Consider the following 20,870-nt stretch of genomic DNA (forward strand, 5'->3'; position numbering starts at 1 on the left):
AGATTATATCTAAATCTTCAAAGAAATCAGACGCATCTTTAGTAAAGCAATATGTCGGTTGGAAGGTGAGAGAACTGTGGTTCTGATCTGTTCCGCCAAGGAGGAGGGAGGAAAGAAGAGCTGAAAAGAAAGAGAGAGAGAGAGGGAGAGAGTTTTTTTTTATAGCTTCCATTCTGTTTCAGCTCTACCAGCAAAAGGGATTACTGAGTGGAATCAGAGTAGAACTTATAATTTAAGGATATTACAATTCACTATGTGCTTTTTTTCAGAGGAACGAGGCAGAAGGCTGAGTTCCTTTATAAGGTCATGAAACTGAAGTATTGCAGGTCACTGACGGGTTCTGTGACCATATAGCGGGCTGGAAAACTACATCCCACTCAAATCAGGGCCTGAGAGTCCAAACTCAGAAGCAGAGGATAACATTGAGAATTTGGTACCTACTGCACCAAATGTAATGCCTGTTGCACCAAATTTGGCATACCCTTTAAATTACTGAACATTTTTCTCCCAATTAATTTTGGCCAGCTTGACCTACAGACATTGTCCTGGAGAAAAGTGCCATGTGCTGAGTTTATCACACCTTTAAATTATCAGTTGCAGTCATCTCTGCAGTACTTGGAATTGCCAATTAATTGCACAAATAGTGGTTTATTCAAGGAATGGAGTTTTACAGCCCACTTGTGATCAGGACATAATAGACAGTTTAGTCTGCTTTGTCATAGATTGCTGATTTGTCACTCACTCTCCAGAGACAGTGTCTCAGTAGCAAGTGCTAGATAAAGTGTGGGGATAGAATCATTGCACCATTATTGTCTTAAACTTCCGTGGATAGCAGACTGCCACCACAGAACATCATTCAGTTCACATACTATCATGAAATGATTACTAGAAAACAATAGAAGTCCTGTGCCTTTGAGTTTAGTGTCTGTTTTAGTGAATACGTTATTTTGTTATGTTCTTTGCTACCTGATGCAGCTAACCTAGAAATGCAAAGAGCTCAAGAGAAGGCGGATTACAACTCTATTTACAAATGAGGTCACCATAAAATGTTTGGCACTGGTTTTCTAGATTCTGGCCTTGTTCCTATATGCTGAGGGAGAGGAGTTGAGAAATGTGGCCCACCTCCAAGATCCACATGGGCTCTGACCGTGTTCACAGCTGAGTCAGAAATACCAATTTTAAAATAAGAACTTTAGCACCAGATTTGCAATTTGATTCTGTCTGCATCAGGACTTAATTTCCCCATTTAGATTTTCCAAGTAGAAAGTATAAATGCAGCTATTATTAGAGCACTTGCGTAGCCATTTCCTCTGTTAAGCCGGCAGCTGCTGTTGCTTTTCACTGACATCCTCCGGTCTTTCTGTTTCAGGAATCGCACATGTTGAGCAGACAGCAATTTCCACAACTGAAGAGTCAACGCAGAAATCCAATAGCTTGCCACGCCATCAGCAGCCAGAGCCTGAGAAGCAGGTTCTCCGACACAGCCTGTGTCATGTTGAGGTGGAAATAGATACCACTCCATCGGGTGACCTGCCTCTTGGGATCTGTGAGTCAGGTATCATAAGGAGGACTGTGAAATACTCTGAGACCGACTTGGACTCGGTGCCTCTGAGGTGTTACCGTGAGACCAATATCGACGATATCCTGGCGGAGAAAGAGGACGTGGACTCAGCCATTGGTAGCCAAAAGGACAGCGAGAGCAACAAGAGCTTCACAGGAACCAACGGCAGGAGGAACAGTGAGCTGGAGGAGCCATGCCCCGCCAGAGGACCGCGTGCCACAGCTCTGAGGGACAGCGGCCTTCAGAACGGGCAGGAGGATGAAGAAGAGGATGAGGTATTTGAGGACTCAAGGCAGGAAAGCAGTACCAGGTAAGTATTTCCTGCTGCATGGTCTTAACATTGAAGTTACTGTACCTCAAAAGATACTTTAAGGTTCATCTTGAAATCATATTTATGATCATCACTGAATTTTTTTTATACTGGAGCCTTTGGCATTCAATATATTCATAATTCAACTGCAGTTATTTAAAATGTGCGTGTCTGGGTTGATTCCTTCAGCAGTGTTGTACATCCAAGATAACTTTTCACAGCAAGTCTGAACTAAATTAGAAAATATTTAAAACTGTTAAAAGTCTACTTCTAGCTAGACCTATAATCACTTGTATGATCCCGGAAAAGAAGGTGAGCATTAACATTTATTAATTAGTCCAAATAATTAATACAAACACGGGTATCGTTTTTTAATGGAAACTTTCATCCTTTTTATTGTTAGAGGGAACATGTAGGTGGTGTACTCAGGACATCTTGCCACCCAACAAGGTAGTCTCCTGCCTGTAATATGGACTTGTGCACGATGTCCCAGGTAGTTAGGTTCTTCCATAAGAAATTTCATTGGCGTCTGCGAACACTGGCCTTGCAGTGTTTCCTCTTATCTTTTGCATATTGAGATTGAGATATTGAAAGCAAGGTAGGGATAGCACTTGTGATTCTCCCCAACAACGCTTGTGTCTTTGGTACTGTACTGATCACCCATACATGATGACACTCGGAAGAACACTCTAGTCTACAGCTTGCACCAAGAAGCCTCCTGTTCCTATTCTTGGGTCAGCTGAACTGAGCCCTATAACTGAAAAGACTACATTTCCCAAGGGTATTCTCACTGTAATATGTGTTTGCTTGACCTAAGATAACCAGAAGGACCATCGTTCACAACAGTCTTTTTGTCACAGACAGGTCAGTGACAAAAGCTCCTCTGATCATACATATTAACAAAATCTGGAATGGCTTGCTTAGAAAATTCATAGGAAAAGTGTTTTTTGTTTCAAGAAATCCATTCTCAAACGTTTCCCTTAGGGCCGCCTTCTGATTTTTAAGAAGACGCTCTTGGATTCTTCTTTACATAATGAAATAATTTCACAAGAGGGCTAGAATTACTGATTAACGGGCTGGAGAATTGGAATTGCAATATTTATTTATTTATGTATTAATGTATTTATTTGTTTGAGCAACAGTGACATTTTAACTCAAATGATATAAAAGGACAATAGTGGTACATAGAATAATACGCAGATTTGAGAATTAACAAAAAACAAACTGAGAGATTGAGCTATTGTCCCAAGGTACTGCGGTGTGTCATGTAAATGACAAATACAGACAATTACAAGATATATAATGGCTTTTGATGTATGCAAACTTTAGTATAATGAATGGTACAACTTACACTTTTCTGCCTGATCGCGTCAGTGTACTTTTAAACTCATGGAGTGAAGGATAAGCCCGGATATCAGGCGATAGTAAGTTCCCATGGCGGTGACCAGGGAGGTAAAAGAATCAGTGTTTACAAGTTTAAAACTGTTAATTTCATATATGCCCGAATATCCAGCCTTCTTCTGAACCATACTTTCCTGACCAGGACAACACCTTTAACTAATAAGTGAACCTTTTCCATCTCTGTAGACTGTGCAGATGGAGCCACAGCCCAGTGATGAGATGCAAATGGTCCAAGATTATATTCCTGAGGCATCTAGCCAGTATAGAAGCAACATTTTCTTGGAAGCCTAGCTTTGGATACGCTGGGCGCATTAGTAACTGCATTACATTTTTTCTCTGGTTAAAGCATTAAGGTGGCTTATTCCCCAAAAACATTTTCCGGATTAGAAAATTGGTGAATAAAATTTGAGAATTAAAGTTCTGAAAAAGTTGATTAAAATGCAGCAGTAGGTTCATAACTCATTGAAAACTGACTACTTGCTCTCACCACATCATAATTTCATATCGGGGTCAAGGGTTAAAGGCCATGAATTGTATGAATCACAAAAGTAGGGTGCCACAGAGTTCAGTTTGCCAGGGAAAGAGGTCATATTTCCACTCTGACCATTTTATATATAGGATTTCTCTGCACCATTGATCTCGACACAGGCATTGCACTGTGGCTAGAAGTACTATTCACCTGCCCTGAAAGAGGGTCTGATCTCTGGAAGCCCAACACGATCAACGTTGTACTAATTAGTTTATATTATATATAGTATAGTATATAATATGGAGTACATTTATAAAATTAAAAGTGGCATACTTTAACCACATAAAGAAAAATACCAAAAACGATTGTAAAAAGTGGTGCATCGATTCATAGAGAGGACCTGATTGTGAGCCCGAAGGTCATTTTCAGACTGTGATCTCATCCCTGCCTAATACTGTCTGTGGAATATTACGCAGGATTGAATGCCATTACCTGTCTTGGGACTGAGCATGCCAGGGTGTGGGTTACCTTGAACACTTGTGAATCCCCGCAAACACCTCAGTTTTGTCAGAATCCACAAATTCCTCTCCCACCCTTTCACACATTGGAAATGACTATGGACTTACTAACGGTGCAACCCCCACCGCGAGGAAATATGGATTTCTCCACAGGGAAAAAATGTTTTCATTGCGCTTTGCAAAAACACACCATTTCCTAATGCGGAATTGTACTATTCCGATAAGTCTGTATTGGGGAAATGGCTTCGCACACAATCGCAGATAATATTTCTAGGAGTATGTCTAAAAACCTGCTTCTGCCTCAGCTTTCTTGACGTACTGCTGGTAAGTTTTGTGATTATCCTGGCAGGAGTCAAGTACATCTACTAGTGCACGGTTAGAGCTTTTCTTCGTGAAATGTGCAGACTGTGTGATTGACATAAATGCATATGTATATATGCGAGATGAAGGCACAATGTGCGCCCCTGGAGAGAGACACGGTGTGTGAGAGCGAGGGAGATAGAGACAGTAAGAGAGGAGCATTTGATTGGGTGTTGGCATGCATAAGAGAGACACTGTGATTCTAGTGAGTGAGCGTGTGTGTATAAGATTGTGTGTAAGAGAGATTGTGCAAGTGCATCGTATGAGTGAGCGAGAGAGAGAGAGCGAAATTCTACTTACAAAGAGAAATCGGATTTTGTTACGAATTTGAATGCGACATCTGTTTTTAATACAGTAGACAGATTTAGCATTCATCTTGAATGTGATGTGCTCCAGTCGGTGTTGTTTTATTGCTTTTTGGCATATATAACATCAGTGAGACCTGCTGTTCCCCTGCACGTGTGCACACAACGAACACGCCACGCAGACCGGATCTGTTCTGAATTCGTCGCTGACGTCTCACTGAGAGCGGTGCCTGCGGGGATGGAGCGAAGAGGACCGGCCGGGGGAGGGAAGGAGGTGACTGCTGCTTGGTGCAGCTGGAGGAGGCATTTCGGGCCTCGGGTGCCTTGAGGGGTAGAAACACTCCGGGCGTAACGCAGGCCCCCAGCAGCCCATGGCGGCGCAAGGGGCCTCCGTCCAGGCTAAAGTCTGTGGCTAGTGGTGAGATGTGGAAGGCTCTGCCCCCCCCCCCCCATCTCCTTCTGCGAGGGGACGAGAGGTCATCATTTTGTGGAAATATTTTCATACTGTACCCTTGGGCTGCCTATTTACAGTCAAATAGCATTTTTGCACGGATTATTTAGGAGGACTTTAAGCTTGGGCTTTTTCGAAATTTAGTTAGGAATTGTATCTGGAGACAGGTCCCCCGCAACATAGTAGAATCCGTTTTATTACTATATACCGAGCTTACTTTATTTTTTTTCACGCACTGGTATTCACGTCTTGAAATAAAGCCCCCGTGTATAATTTCCTATGGTGTAACTTCCTGGTTTTCCTTTTCATTAGAAGGTGACGTGATGCTGCAAACTGATCGATTCCGAGTCCAAGGCAGTGTGATGCCTCATCCCGTGTCGTGGCCAGGTCAAACTACTCGTGATTTTAGCTTCTGGAAGGCCGTTCTGATCTTTGCAGGAAGTTTGGGGGTAGGGAGAGGTGAGAGGAAAGGAGGTGAGGATTAGGAAAGGGTGGCACCAATTCTCATATCAGCTGTGCACATGGACCTTGCGGTAATACATTTAGGGCGCAGCTCTTTAGACTGCCAAGCTGGTGTGTGCACCATGTATTATTGCAAGTGCATACTAACGCTAACACATCCTATCTCACTCCTTTTCATTTCAAATGTTGTACGTCACGCACAGCATCAAAATTACCACTCATGCCTTCGGAACAACAGTATACTTTACATTCAGGGGTACATAATAGTCTCTCTAGGATAGATTATATACTCACGCTGGCTGACAGTCTGGGGAAAATTACTGAAGCAAATCACTTTCTGAGAGGAATTTCCAACCATTCCCCTGTAATGGTTAAATATACACCACACACTACATAATTTAGGCGCATTTTCCCAATATATCCGGGTTCCTCAAAAACCCCAAGATTCAAAAGGCTTACATAACACGACAAAACATTACTTTGAAGAAAACGCAACCTCGGTAGCCTCCCCGGTAGTCCTTTGGGAAGCTTACAAGACAGTCCTATGTGGCCAGGCCATCTCATTAATTTCGGGCCATAAAAAAGATAAGAGAAACCAAATAGAAGCTCTAGAAATGGAAGTAACCCACGCAGAAAGGGCACACGCCCTACAGCAGCCACTGCCCATGAGCTAAACTTGAAGAAGCAGGGTTATAAAGAAAATATGTGGGAGGAGGCAAAGGCCAAGATCCTGGCTACGCAACATAAAATATATGAAGTAGGGGATAAAGCTGGAAAACTTTTGGCGTGCTTAGATAAGAGAGAGAGAGCTAGCCGGTGGGTGACACAACTACGGACGGAGGATGGGGAAACCATAGTTGATCCACAGGGCATAGTGAATGCCCTAGCGAAGCACTACGGACAAATTTACACAACAGACTCCTCGATTACTGTCGAGGAAGCACAAGCATTCCTCAAGGATATCCAAATGCCCTTATTAACACCTGAAGAGGCCCTGATGCTTGAGGCCGACCTTACGTCAGACGAACTACTATCAGCCGTAGGGGCCATACACTCCGGGAAAGCAATGGGGCCTAACGGCATTCCCATCGAACTGTACAAACAAATGGTAAATACTATTACACCGCATCTCCTAAATATGTATGTAGCAAGTTTAGAAGCAGGAGAACTTCCCATGGATCAACGCACGTCAACTATAGTGGCTATCCACAAACCTGGCAAGCCTGCCCAAAACTGTACGTCTTACCGGTCCATCTCTCTGCTTAACGCAGTGGCCAAAATATTAGCTAAAACATTAGCGGCCCAACTGACTCCTCATCTCTCGAAATTAATACATCCGGATCAATCCGGATTCATGCCTGGTAGAAATACCGCCCTTAATCTGAGGAGACTGAATAGCGTAATGGCCCGTATACCTACAATTCAGGAAGCAGCGGCTAACCTATCCTTAGACGCCCGTATGGCCTTTGATATGGTAGAATGGCCCTTCCTGTTTGCCGTCCTTAAACATCTTGGCTTCGGCCCTAAAGTCTGTGCGTGGGTCCAGCTACTATATACCAATCCTATGGCACATGTAACCGTAAATGATCATGTTTCTGCCGATTTCCCCCTACGACATGGCACATGCCAGGGATGCCCCTTGTCGCCTCTCCTGTTCACTCTAGTTGTGGAACCATTGGCAGCATGGATACGAAGAGATCCGATTAGTCGTGGTCTCCGCTGGACGGAGGACTGGGAAGACCGTATATCCCTTTATGCGGATGATGTACTGTTATATGTGGCATCCCCTGGGGGATCCATCAACAGGCTCTTGTGTATTTGTGAAGTATATGGCAGATTCTCGGGCTATACCATCAATTGGACAAAACCGGTTCTTTATGTCCTCCACAACCCCCCCACCGCATCTCCCAAAGGGATGTAGTCTGCAGATCGCAGGCGGAGGCTTTAAATACTTGGGAATCTATATCACGCCACTACCTGGGGACTTTCTGGAAAAAATCTGCTGCCACCACTGAAAAGGCTCCTCCGAGATGCGAAGCACTGGCAGACTCTTCCACTGACATTGCTCGGTAGAGCTGCACTTTTTAAGATGATGGCGCTACCCAGATTCCTATATGCCCTCCAAAATACCCTGTTTCCAGTCCCCCTAACCTATTTCAAGGCAATTGAGGCAGGAGTCACCAAGCTGCTATGGGACACAAAACCGCCCGCATAGCAATGAATAAATTGATAAAAAGCTGGTACGATGGCGGAATCGCTCTCCCGAATATACAACTATACTATTGGGCTTCCCAACTGATAATACTCAATCAGTGGTTACAAGCCCCGCAAATGGATCCAGTGTTTAGATCAGACAGACACAGTTTGGGAGAAGGAGAAGTATTGAGAGCGCTTTACACTAAAACCCGCAAATCATCACTATTGGGACCTACAGCACACACAATCCAAATCTGGCACATATCCCTTAAAAAGTTAGGCTGGGAGGGTGTCATAACACAGATGACCCCACTTCGGGAAACACAAAAGCTAGGCAGACTCAGTACAACCAAGGGTTTCAAATGCTGGAACTCCATTGGAATCTCAACGGTGGGAGATCTATGGAGTAAAGGAAAGGTTGTTGCCTTCGCCAGTCTCCGAAAGCAATATGAGATGGCACCTTCCGAAATATTTAGATATGCTCAGATAAGACATGCACTGACAACAGCTATCCCAGAGGGCACTGCTCTCCCTGAGGCCTCTCCATTAGAGGATAGGCTACTGACAGAATATATGGACAAAAAGGCTATCTCCCTCACATATCGCAAAATCCTAAACAATCAACCAGATCCTACAAAATCATTACGGGAGAAATGGCAGACTGATGTAGGGGACCTGGATGATGCTGACTGGCAAGACGCACTCACCTCGCTACGTGAAGTGGCGATATCCTCAAAATGACGATTAGTACAATTAGTACAAACAGTGTGGGGCAGTTGGTACCTTCTATCATACCATATGGGGATGTCCAAAGATAGTGGCCTACTGGGAACCATTATGCGAGTTATCACACAAGTTACTGGAGTGACCGTGCATCCGGAACCCAAGAGATGCCTTTTGGGACTGTGTGAACCAACCGATCTCAGCCACGCAGCACAGGACTGGGTAAAGCTGGGCATGATGTTTGCAAAACGGAACATAGCCAAACACTGGGGATCGCAAATTTCTCCAGCGTCTCGAGAATGGTGTGAAGATATGGATAGGGCTGTGGTAGCGGAAAGGGCGGAGTATATACATCTAGGTTGCCCCAAAAAATGGGAACGGGTGTGGAGTCCATGGAATGCCTACAGAGGGAGTATTTGTGCTCCACCCATGAATGAGTCAGACACAGACTCAAGTTAATTTAACGGGGGGTGACATTATGCCGAAGGTTGTCTCGCAGAGTCACTGTCGTCGTTGAGCAGTTTTAATGGAAGATCAATGAACTGTGAAGTATGCTTATAAATCAAGATATTATTGATGTAACTGTATTACTGCAAATTTACTCTATGTTTAATAAAAAGAATAAAAAAAAAAAATTACCACTCGTACACTGGCACAAATTTCCATCTATGGCACAGCCTGGCACTTTGGTCCTCTCCGGTTTGTACCAAAAGGGGTGTGCGATAAAGTCATGGAGTTGACCCTACTGATGCTAATCTAATTATACACAAAGCAAGGACATCATGTGAGGCCAGTGCTTAATTTGTAAAAAAAAAAAGAATAAGTGCCTGGGCGCTCGTCAGGAGGCCACTGCAGCTTGCAACACTCGTTGCCTCTGTCAGAGCTGCCAATGACTGTACCAACACACTACTAATCATCACACTCTTTAAAGTGTGACAATTCCAGGGCCCAAAAGCTATAAAACGGCCTGGGTGGTAGGTATTACTAATTTATTATTGTGTATTGAATTAATAAACAGCTGTTGTCCTTCGCTCTAAATTCGACTGACAATGCCACCATTTGCAGACTGTCCTAAGTGCCGGTGATGACAATTATGTAATGGTGCCGAGCACTGGAAAACACTGGCTCAAATTAAGCACTGTGTGAGGCTTGTAGCGAACACGCTTGAACATAATGGAATTTGTCTTTGTTAGGGTCAGAAAGAAGAGGAACATTTACAGTGACTGTGTGTCCCCAAGCCCCCATGAGAGCCATAAAGCAGCCCATTAGCTCACCACCTACTAACTCATAGGTACGATTTCACAACTCCTAAGACATTCATGCAGCTGCCAAGTGGGGACATACCATGTGTGAACCCTTGAGAGAGAACTAACTATTTCAAAAGCTGCACCTCGTCTCCGCAAATGTGGAGTTGATAATTGAAAAGCTGCAAGTGAAACTATAAATCCCACAATGCACCCTGCTGCTCATGCAAATTGCCTCTGTGCTTCTCCCCCGTACCACGATGTCTCTCGCACCCCTGTGCTTCTGTTTCCCTGTGATGCACTTTGATCTCTCTTGCCCTTGTAATGTATTTCTCCGGCTGCCCTCCGAGTTGCTTCTGACCCTGTCCTCCATTATTCTTCCCCCACCCACGCCCTCTATGTGGCATCCCCTTACTCTGATTGTTTCATCCCACCACCCACTTAAAAAAACCATTGCTGTTGTTTTTATTTACCAGTATAACTAGGATCAGTAAATAAAAAGAAAAAAAGCACCCACGCATTTTGTAGGTGCATGCATGGTTGGTGCACGTGCCTTCAGAATGATATGGCCGCAGCGGCCATGCTGCACAGCATTACTAAAAGCTGTTGGCAAAGTCAATGTGCCCCATATGCAATGCCTATTGGCTTTGCCAGCGCGTGTCCTTGTGTACATCTTATATTTCCTGCACTGCCAAGTATGCAGCAGCAAACCTGGGGTTGTGCTCTCTTTTTTTCTCTGAAGTTCTCTTTTGCACCCTCTCACAGTGTCACTAACACACACACACTTGCACACACTCCCTCCCTATTTAACTGTGGATTTCTTGACTATGTTGTGTAAAAGGCAGAGATGAAACGAAGTAGATTTGGTGTAATGGCTTCTGCAAAGTGACCCTGGGTATTGTTATGCTGCTGGTGCAAGGCATTACCTTTGGGGGTTCTCTGACGTCGTATCAAGAACGGCATCGCCCTTGTGCAAGTTCTTTAAATATAAATGAGTTGAGTGGGCCTTTCAAAGCAGTAGAATGTATCATTGCCTTGACCCCTCTGTACCCCTCATTTTCTCCTAACTCAATGAACCATTACCCACTGAACGAACTGCTGGATGGCCTGAGCTGTATTTGATTAGTCAAGGAATGGGACGCTACAGCTTTCTATAGGACTAAGAATAACTAGGTTAATGGTTTGCAGACACTCACAAGAGTTTGTGACAGAGAACAGGGGCTTTGCTGTGGGAGGGACCATAAAAGCTGCATCAGGTGGTAACGACAAACTGCAGTTTTATAACTAAAAAATTAACTCTTTGCTGAAAAATGATGGTTTCGCTCCGGGACAGCAGAGGAACTTGCAGATACCATCCCGGTGTTCTATTTAAGAAACACTGCTTCATAAAACCAGTGTGATAGTGTTGTGATTGTGTATGAACGAAAAGACAACGAAAGTCTGCTCTCTCTCTTTTTTTTCTTTCTCAGTTACAAAAACTCTGCCACTGTGCTGCAGACGCAGTCAGATGTAGATTTGCAAAGATGCGTACACAAAATCAGTTGAGGACTACATATGAACAACCATCTGCAGTCTGACACATCCACAAAAGTTTTGCAATGGCTTAAGACTCTTCCTTCAGCCCGCCTGTCTAGACATCCCTTCCTATGGGTAGCCAAGTTAAATTCCACAGCCTCAGGAGTTGATGCTGCCAAAGAAGTTCATTTGAAGGTCATACATTCTTGACATGTAGAGTATGAAGAAATTGAATATAGATGTAACCGATGGGCATTAAAGGAAGTTTCCTTTGTTTCTTCTTCTTCACTCTCAAACCAGTGAGACGTTGATCCTAGTATCTACGACATTGGTGACCCACATCGTGCATTTAATAGTAATTCAAATTACTTGCGGACACTGCAAAGAAGATCCTGTACTCCAATACATGATAAGCTTCTTGACCCAGACGTAGGGGCTCTTAGATTCTCCGACTCTCTCAAGTATGCACCTTCTTTAAACAGCATAAATTAAAGAAGGAAATCTCCCACTCATCACTAAGGATTTGTTGAAAAATCTTGTTTGCAAGTAAAAATGTTACCTCCCAAGACTAAAGTGTTTAACCTTTGTAGGGACTTTCACGAGCAAATGTCCGTGACAGATCCCCATCAGGTTTGAACACATCTTCAAGGCCTGTAGTGACTTCAACTTGAGGAATCCCAAAGCCGTCCAGGATCATGCAGTAAATCTCTACGTCGCCAAGAACTGAAAGACTCCATGCTGTGGCCGATCGAAGTCGAAGGAAAGATCTCTTTACTGATCCCAAAGTCATTCCCGTGGCTGATCATCATTGCAGTTAAAGTCTTCGGGTAAGTTGAAGAGAAAGCATAAAAAGTCCAAGAGGGACTCGGCCCCTACCCAACACTCTCAAACTCCAGAGACAGTACAAGGGCAGGAAAGGGCCTCCGAGTCTCGCACCTAAAGCCATTACCCTTCAGAGCTGATTGCAAACCTTGTCCTGAGGCAACCTGAATTTCCAGGGTCAATACAGATGTTGCAGCGGGAAAAAGTCGGAACACTGTGGTCTTAACCACGTGTATTATAATAATCCACATTTGTAAAGTGCGAACAATCACCCGTAAGGGTCTTTAGGCGCTGGGGGCCATCGGGAAGATGAAGCAATCTATTGCCCAGAGTCACATGGTGCTGGGCTAACCTGCCGCCGGCACCGGGGATCGAACCGTGATCCCCAGATTCCGGAGTCAGTCGCCCTGGCCGCGGCGCCACACCTCTTCCGCAAGTGCAACTACGCTTGCCTTAACCAAGCATATGCCTAAACCATGCATATGAGTTGTTAAGGCAGTGCGCGGTCTAGCTGCTTGCTAGACTGAAGACGGTGAAGATGGAAGCAGGAAATCGCCGCAGTGAGGTAAGTGGTGCTTGGGGGTCTGGTAGGTTTCAGGGCAGTGGTAGGGGTTGGGGTAGTTTAAGGGACAGCGCGGAGGTCGGGTAGTGTGTGAGAGGGATGGGCGGAAAACAAAGCTAGGAGGCTTTAAAGAGGGTTGAATGATGGCGGTATTTATTTCTACTCAGTCACAGGAATGTCAACGTAGGCACATCACAGGAATAGTAAGCAGGCGGTAACAAGGTTTCCTAATCCGGGTAGGTGTCAGGACGGTCCGATGGGTACTTGGTTCGGGGTCTTCTTCGAACGTGGTGGTACAGCCCCCGGCCACAGGATCCAGAATAAAGAGAAGAAAACAGGGTCACTGCACTTGTCCAATATGGCTTTACGTTGAGTTACCAATTTATAGAGGTGCCACCACCGTTTAATTAGTGCTTTCTCTTAGTAGGTGAAAAGATTACAGCTAGGGTCTATCCAGAAGTGGTTATGACATTCAGCAGGGTGGTTTGTCGTGCCACTAAGCCCTCCCCAAAGAGAGTTCTACTTTCTTCTGCAGGTGGGAACTAGGTATACCAAGACGGTTAGCACACTTGAACCGATAGCGTAGAAAGGTGAGGGGGAAGTGAGGGGGTGTGACTGGATGAAAACGAAAACAATGGTGAATGATACTCCCCGTTCCCTCCCCGTTACAGCACAGAAACCCACCCCCTCCCTCTCTCTAAGTTCCTATCCCTGCCCCAATCCACGTACCGTGGAGGCCGCAACTCTCCTGAGCTACGGCGGCGTGAAAGCGTTGTCCGGGGGTGTCCACCAGTCCTCGGTCCACAGCTCCCCTTCACTGGCTTCGTTCTCGGACCCTTTGTTGGGCGGCGCCTCGTCTGTTTCCCGTCCTCGTCCTGAGTCCTCGTCTGCTTCTCGTCCTCGTTCCTCCTTCGCGTCTGCTTCTCGTCCTCGTTCCTCCTTCGCGTCTGCTTCTCGTCCTCGTTCCTCCTTCGCGTCTGCTTCTCGTCCTCGTTCCTCCTTGGTGCTCCTCTCAGTTCGTACGTCCTCCCGTCTCATGAACTCGCACACCTCGGCGTCTTCCGGGTTCTCCTCTTCTGCAGGAGACCCCGCCTCCGTCCTTGGTGTCCTGTTCTCCCATAGGCTGATGTTTTGACAGGGTGGTTCGTCATCCTGCAGAGGGGAAGGACCGAAGTATATTAACTCCTTCCATGCCTTGCCGTGGTTAGCCCCGTCCTCCGTCTCACATCTCCCTTCCCTTACATTCTTGTTCTCAAGAATACCACCTAGGGGATATCGGGAGAGGAAATCGGCATTTGCCTGGTCTGTACCCTTCCGATGTTTAGTTTGGAACCGATAGGGCTGTAATGCTAGGAACCACCTTAGGATTCGATCATTGTGTCCCTTATTTCGGGCCATCCACTCGAGGGGGGCATGGTCGGTGAATAAAGTGAACTCCCTCCCTTCCAGGTAGTACCTCAAGGAGTCGATGGCCCACTTGATGGCGAGGGCTTCTTTCTCTATAACTGCGTAGTTTTTCTCCCGGGGATACAGTTTCCTGCTAAGGTATAGGATTGGACGCTCCTGTCCTTGTTGGTCTATTTGTGATAGTACGGCGCCTAAACCCGTATCAGACGCGTCTGTTTGCAAGACGAAGGGCCGGTCGTAGTCAGGGCTGAGTAAGACAGGATGACAGGTTAAGGCCCGTTTCAGGGAATGAAATGCATGGACAAGGTCAGGGTTGGGATGGTTTAAGTGTCTCTCTGTCTGAGCACTCTTGCGGAGTAAGTCTGTGAGAGGAGCGGCTTGTTGGGAGAAATTGGGGATGAATCGTCGGTAGTAACCCAAGATACCAAGAAATGCTCTAAGTCCTTTCTTTGTTCGAGGAAATGGTATGTTGTTGATGGCCAACACCTTCTCGGTTTGGGGTTTTATATAGCCTTCCCCTAACAGGTAACCCAAGTATTTTACGGTCCGAGCCGCCAGTCTACTTTTGGTGGGATTAATCGTTAGCCCGGCGTCCTTTAGGGCCCTAACCACTGTTTCCAAATGTGTGAGATGTTCCTCCCATGTTGGGCTATAGACGACGATGTCGTCTATATAGGCTGCCGAAAAGGAGGAGCATGGTTTGAGGACCATATTCATGAGTCTTTGAAATGTGGCGGGGGCCCCATGGAGCCCGAAGGGAAGAACCTTAAACTGATATAATCCACTAGGGGTGGAAAAGGCAGTTTTCTCGCGGTCGGCAGGTTTCATGGGTACCTGCCAATATCCCTTGCATAAATCCAATGTACTAATGTATCGGGCACGCCCTAGGCGTTCTACCAATTCATCGACTCTCGGGAGGGGATAGGAATCAAATTGGGAGATTTTGTTCACCTCCCGAAAGTCGATACAGAAGCGAAAGGATCCGTCCGGCTTGGGTACCAGTACAATAGGCGAATTCCATTCGCTATGAGAGGGTTCGATGATGTCTAATTGTATCATTTGTTGGACTTCTTTTTCTATTGCTTCTCTACGGGCTTCGGGAATTCTGTAGGGCCGTAGCTTCACCTTTTTCCCGGGAGGCGTATTTATAGCATGTTGTGTTACTGACGTTCTTCCCGGGTAAAGGGAGAACGCCCCCTGCAGTGGTGTGAGCCGTGTGGCTAACTCTTTTCTCTGGTCTATGGACAACTCTGTGTCAATGCTTTGGTGGTACAGGGGTTCGGAAACGCAAGTGAGGCCCACATGCACTGGGATGGGCCCCTCCCACTTTTTCAACAAGTTGACATGGTAAATCTGGGTGTTGGTAGCTTTTCTCGGATCCAGTTCCAGACGATAGGTAACAGGGGTGACCTGTTCTATCACACGGTAAGGTCCTTGCCACTGTCCTAGCAGCTTGTGGTCTGAGGTCGGTCGCATCAAGAGTACAAAGTCATGCAGCGCAAAAGAGCGGGGTTTGGCTTTTTTGTCATATTGAACTTTTTGCGCGGCCTGTGCTTGTTCCATGTGGGTTTGTACTATGCTTCTGATCTGTCCTAAATGAGTCTTGAGGTTCAGCACATATTCCGGTAGGGGTTTTTCCCCTGGGGTATCTTCTTCCCACGCTTTCCTTAGCATGTCCAAGAGAGTACGGGGCTGTCGACCATATAAGAGTTCGAAAGGGGAGAACCCGGTGCTCTTTTGGGTCTGACATCTAATAGCAAAGAGAGCCAAAGGGAGCATGTCCTCCCATTTGCGGGTCTCTAAATTCAGTAATTTCTTCAGGGTGGTCTTAAGGGTGGCATTATAGCGTTCCACCAGCCCATCTGTTTGGGGGTGGTACGCTGCGGTTTGTATGTGCTTTATGTTCAAGGAGGCACATACCTCTTTCATGAGGCGAGACACAAAGGGAGAGCCTTGGTCCGTGATTAGCTCCTTAGGGAACCCTACTCTCGAAAAGATGTTGATCATAGCTTTTGCAATAGCGGCAGTGGTTGGGTGACGTAAGGCCACCGCTTCCGGAAACCGCGTGGCATAATCAACCATCACTAGTACAAACCGACATCCACTGCGGGCGGGCAGTAGGGGACCGATGATGTCCATGCCTACACGGGAAAAGGGTTCCTGTATAATGGGTAAGGGGTGTAACGGGGCTCTGGCCGGTAAGACCCTACTATTTTTCTGGCACACGGCACACTCCCTGCAGTACTTCCGGACTTGGGAATATATACCTGGCCAATAGAACCTTTTCAGTATGGTATCCTCAGTTTTCTCTTCCCCGAAGTGTCCCCCTAATAGGTGACTATGGGCTAAAAATAGGGCTTTATCTCTGTAGGGTTGGGGCACTAACAGCTGTATCGGGGCGTCCCTCCCTCCCTTACGATACAGGAGACCTTTTCTCTCGAAGAATTGAGGACCTACAAGCGCTGGATCTTCATCGTCGGTAGCTTTGTTCCAGGCCTCTCTCAAGGCAGGATCCTCTCTTTGAGCCTCTCGAAATCCGGGCTCCATTGTCCATACAAAGGCATCTTTTCGCTGGGTCAAATGGACTTGGGCCGTATAATGTCTTTTTTCTCTTTTTTTCTGTTTCCCCGTTTTCCGGGCTTTTCCCGGCACGTTTTCGGATACGGAAACCTGAGAGAAGGGTGCGGTTTTTCTCCATGCCTCCCCCTCTGCCCACGTCTCCTGGACTAGATCTGGCATGTGGGGGTAGTCATTGCCTATAACAAAAGTTTCAGGTAGGCGAGGAATGAGGCCCACGGTGAGGGGTACTGCGGTCATGGAGGGGTGGTGTTGGACCTCAATCTCCGTAGTGGGATATGTTCGACTGTCCCCGTGTACACATTGGATATTTATCTGTCCAGTGGGGATAGGTCCCCTCCCGGGAACAGCTTGGGGTTGAATGACACTTTGGAGGCAGCCCGTGTCAACGAGGGCCTGTCTTTCTTCTCCGTTCACTGTCATAGTGCGATGATATGGACGATGAACCCCTCCGGGGCTGCAATAGTAATTTCTTACTAGTCCCACCTCCATAGGCTCTTCCTTCTGGGGGCAAAACCGGGCTATGTGACCTACGTTACCACAAGTGTAACATTTCGGACCCAGGGGAGGGGATGCTCGGGGAAGCATTACAATGGGCCCCGGCGGCTGGATGACCGTGTCGGTTCTTCGCACGGGTGGGGTTGGTCGGACCGCTCTTGTAACCCCAGTGGGGTGTCTCCAGTGTGAATCATCGCGACCTCTTTGGGACTCCTGAGCCCGGTAGAAGGCGCTTGCTATTTCGACCGCCCTGTCCAGAGTCAGTCCAGTGTGTTGTCTCACCCACTTCTGTATGGCTGGGTGTAGCGAAGCCAAATATTGTTCTATATATATCTTTTCCAGTATCTCTTCTTTGGTGGCTACCCGGGACTTCAACCATCTATCGGCCATGTCCCGTACCCTATAGGCCAAAGCACGGGGTGTCTCCTGAGGGCCCTCTTTTATTTGGCGTAACCGTATCCGATAAGTGTCATCATCTATACCCAGTCTCTCCAGTATACTAGCTTTCACTTCCTCAAAGGGGGTGAGTCCTAATGGATTCACGGCCTGATACGCGGCTTGAAGATCGCCGGACAATAAGGGACCGAGATACTGGCCCCATTTTTCCTGACCCCAACCAGCTGCTCGAGCCATACGCTCGAAGTTAGCAAAGAAGAAATCGGGGTCTTCTCCCTCGACATATTTTTGGAGGACGACGGAAGGAAACCCGGCAGTACTCCGTTGTAGTCCCAAGGTATCAGCCAATTTTACGATCGCGGCCTCCTGGGTCTGACTTTGGTTTGTGAGTGATTTCTGCAAGGTGGCTCGATCCTCCTCGGCTACAGCCAGGAACTTCTCCATACATCGTTCTAGCTTCTCTTGGCTTTCCGCCATCTTCTTCATCGTTGCCTCCATTTCCCCCGATCCCACTTCTGACACCAGATGTGAGAGGGATGGGCGGAAAACAAAGCTAGGAGGCTTTAAAGAGGGTTGAATGATGGCGGTATTTATTTCTACTCAGTCACAGGAATGTCAACGTAGGCACATCACAGGAATAGTAAGCAGGCGGTAACAAGGTTTCCTAATCCGGGTAGGTGTCAGGACGGTCCGATGGGTACTTGGTTCGGGGTCTTCTTCGAACGTGGTGGTACAGCCCCCGGCCACAGGATCCAGAATAAAGAGAAGAAAACAGGGTCACTGCACTTGTCCAATATGGCTTTACGTTGAGTTACCAATTTATAGAGGTGCCACCACCGTTTAATTAGTGCTTTCTCTTAGTAGGTGAAAAGATTACAGCTAGGGTCTATCCAGAAGTGGTTATGACATTCAGCAGGGTGGTTTGTCGTGCCACTAAGCCCTCCCCAAAGAGAGTTCTACTTTCTTCTGCAGGTGGGAACTAGGTATACCAAGACGGTTAGCACACTTGAACCGATAGCGTAGAAAGGTGAGGGGGAAGTGAGGGGGTGTGACTGGATGAAAACGAAAACAATGGTGAATGATACTCCCCGTTCCCTCCCCGTTACAGCACAGAAACCCACCCCCTCCCTCTCTCTAAGTTCCTATCCCTGCCCCAATCCACGTACCGTGGAGGCCGCAACTCTCCTGAGCTACGGCGGCGTGAAAGCGTTGTCCGGGGGTGTCCACCAGTCCTCGGTCCACAGCTCCCCTTCACTGGCTTCGTTCTCGGACCCTTTGTTGGGCGGCGCCTCGTCTGTTTCCCGTCCTCGTCCTGAGTCCTCGTCTGCTTCTCGTCCTCGTTCCTCCTTCGCGTCTGCTTCTCGTCCTCGTTCCTCCTTCGCGTCTGCTTCTCGTCCTCGTTCCTCCTTCGCGTCTGCTTCTCGTCCTCGTTCCTCCTTGGTGCTCCTCTCAGTTCGTACGTCCTCCCGTCTCATGAACTCGCACACCTCGGCGTCTTCCGGGTTCTCCTCTTCTGCAGGAGACCCCGCCTCCGTCCTTGGTGTCCTGTTCTCCCATAGGCTGATGTTTTGACAGGGTGGTTCGTCATCCTGCAGAGGGGAAGGACCGAAGTATATTAACTCCTTCCATGCCTTGCCGTGGTTAGCCCCGTCCTCCGTCTCACATAGTGTAAGTAAAGGGGCAGGGTTTTAGGCCTTAGAGCAGTGGGAGGGGAATGGGTAGTCGGGATAGTTCTAGGGCCCCGGGGGTGTTGGGGTAGGTTTTAGGGCAGTGGAAGGAGTTGGGGTAGCTTAAGGGGACAGCGGGGTGAGGGGGTCTGGCTAGTGTAAGTAAAGGGGCAGGCTTTTAGGCCTCAGGGCAGTGGGAGGGGAATGGGTAGTCAAGTAGTTTTAAGGGCAGTGGAATGTGTTGGGGTAGTTTAGGGACAGCGCGGGTGGGGGAGGTCAGGGTAGTGTAAGTAAAAGGGCAGGATTTTAGGCCCTAGGGCAGTGGGAGGGAATTGGGTAGCGGAGTAATTTTTAGCGCTGAGGGTCGGGTAGGTTTCAGGGCAGTAGAAGGGGTTGGGGTAGTTTAAGGGATAGTGCGGGGGTCTGGGGGGTAGTGTAGGTAAAGGGGCAGGGTTTTAAGCCTTAGGGATGGGGGAGCGGAATGGGTAGAGTCAGCGTTGGGGTGGGGGGTTCGGGGTAGTGTTTGTAAAGGGGCACGGTTTTACGAACAGCGCAGGGGTGGGGGAGTCAGGGTAGTGGCGACCTTAGCCACATGTACCCCATTATCATTCATTCCGGTACCACAATAGTGCATGGTAAAGGCATGCGTGGTAAAGGAATTCATGGTTAAGATGCATTTGTGGTTTTGGCTGTGGTAGAGGCATGCGTGGTTTAACCATGCATGCTTCTATCATACAACCGTTGCAGCAAATGGAATAATTCTGTGATGCCATGCTGTGACTCCTTGGCACATTACCGTCCCCCTCTGGCATGCCTCCCGGCATCTAGGAACCACATGGGCCTCCACCTGGAACCCTGCTGGCGGGTTCTCCGGTGCCACCAGCTGGGCCCTCTGGACCATCACAGGCTCTATACCGGCTTCACTGCTGACACTGATCTTGGCACTATGATTCACACCATACCCCACAGTTTTGACACCGATGCTAGCAGCCAAACTGCAACCTATTTTGCTTTCCAATTCCGAGCTGTGCGACTTTGACCGAGGCCACACCTTTATCCACTTTGGCAGCAGCCTTTGGGCAACTTCAGATGCCATTACTTTGCCTTTTGCCTTAAGGAAGGGCCTAAGCTCTCCATACTTAATTTGGAATAGGTTTGGACAATGATGCATATGATGCTGGGGATTATTTGGCCCAACCATACACTGATGACAATTGATATGAGGAACTTCAGGACACCAGTGGCCTAGACACCCCACCTGACACTGGAGTGGTTTCACCTAAGGGACTCGCCTCAAAAGAAAGTGTCTTCTTCACCATGGTAATTGCGAAGGGCGCCTGAGATTCTCTATGTCTGATTACCTATTATGGAGGTGACGACTAGTGTCCTCACTGAGGTGCTTCAGCCTTGGCAAAGAAATACTGAG

At 47.2% G+C, this 20,870-nt stretch overlaps 1 protein-coding gene across 1 annotated transcript in view; it reads left to right on the forward strand.

The window, feature by feature from the left end:
• Window positions 1–20,870, forward strand: part of PSD (pleckstrin and Sec7 domain containing) — an 809,922-nt gene that overhangs the window by 225,433 nt on the left and 563,619 nt on the right. Inside the window, exon 4 of the mRNA XM_085603917.1 lies at window positions 1,370–1,871. Within this exon, the coding sequence (XP_085460043.1) occupies window positions 1,370–1,871 (502 nt within the window). The remainder of the gene's footprint in view (window positions 1–1,369; window positions 1,872–20,870) is intronic.

The sequence above is a fragment of the Triturus cristatus genome, chromosome 1_2 (genome assembly GCF_964204655.1).
Source record: "Triturus cristatus chromosome 1_2, aTriCri1.1, whole genome shotgun sequence".
NCBI lineage: Eukaryota > Metazoa > Chordata > Amphibia > Caudata > Salamandridae > Triturus > Triturus cristatus.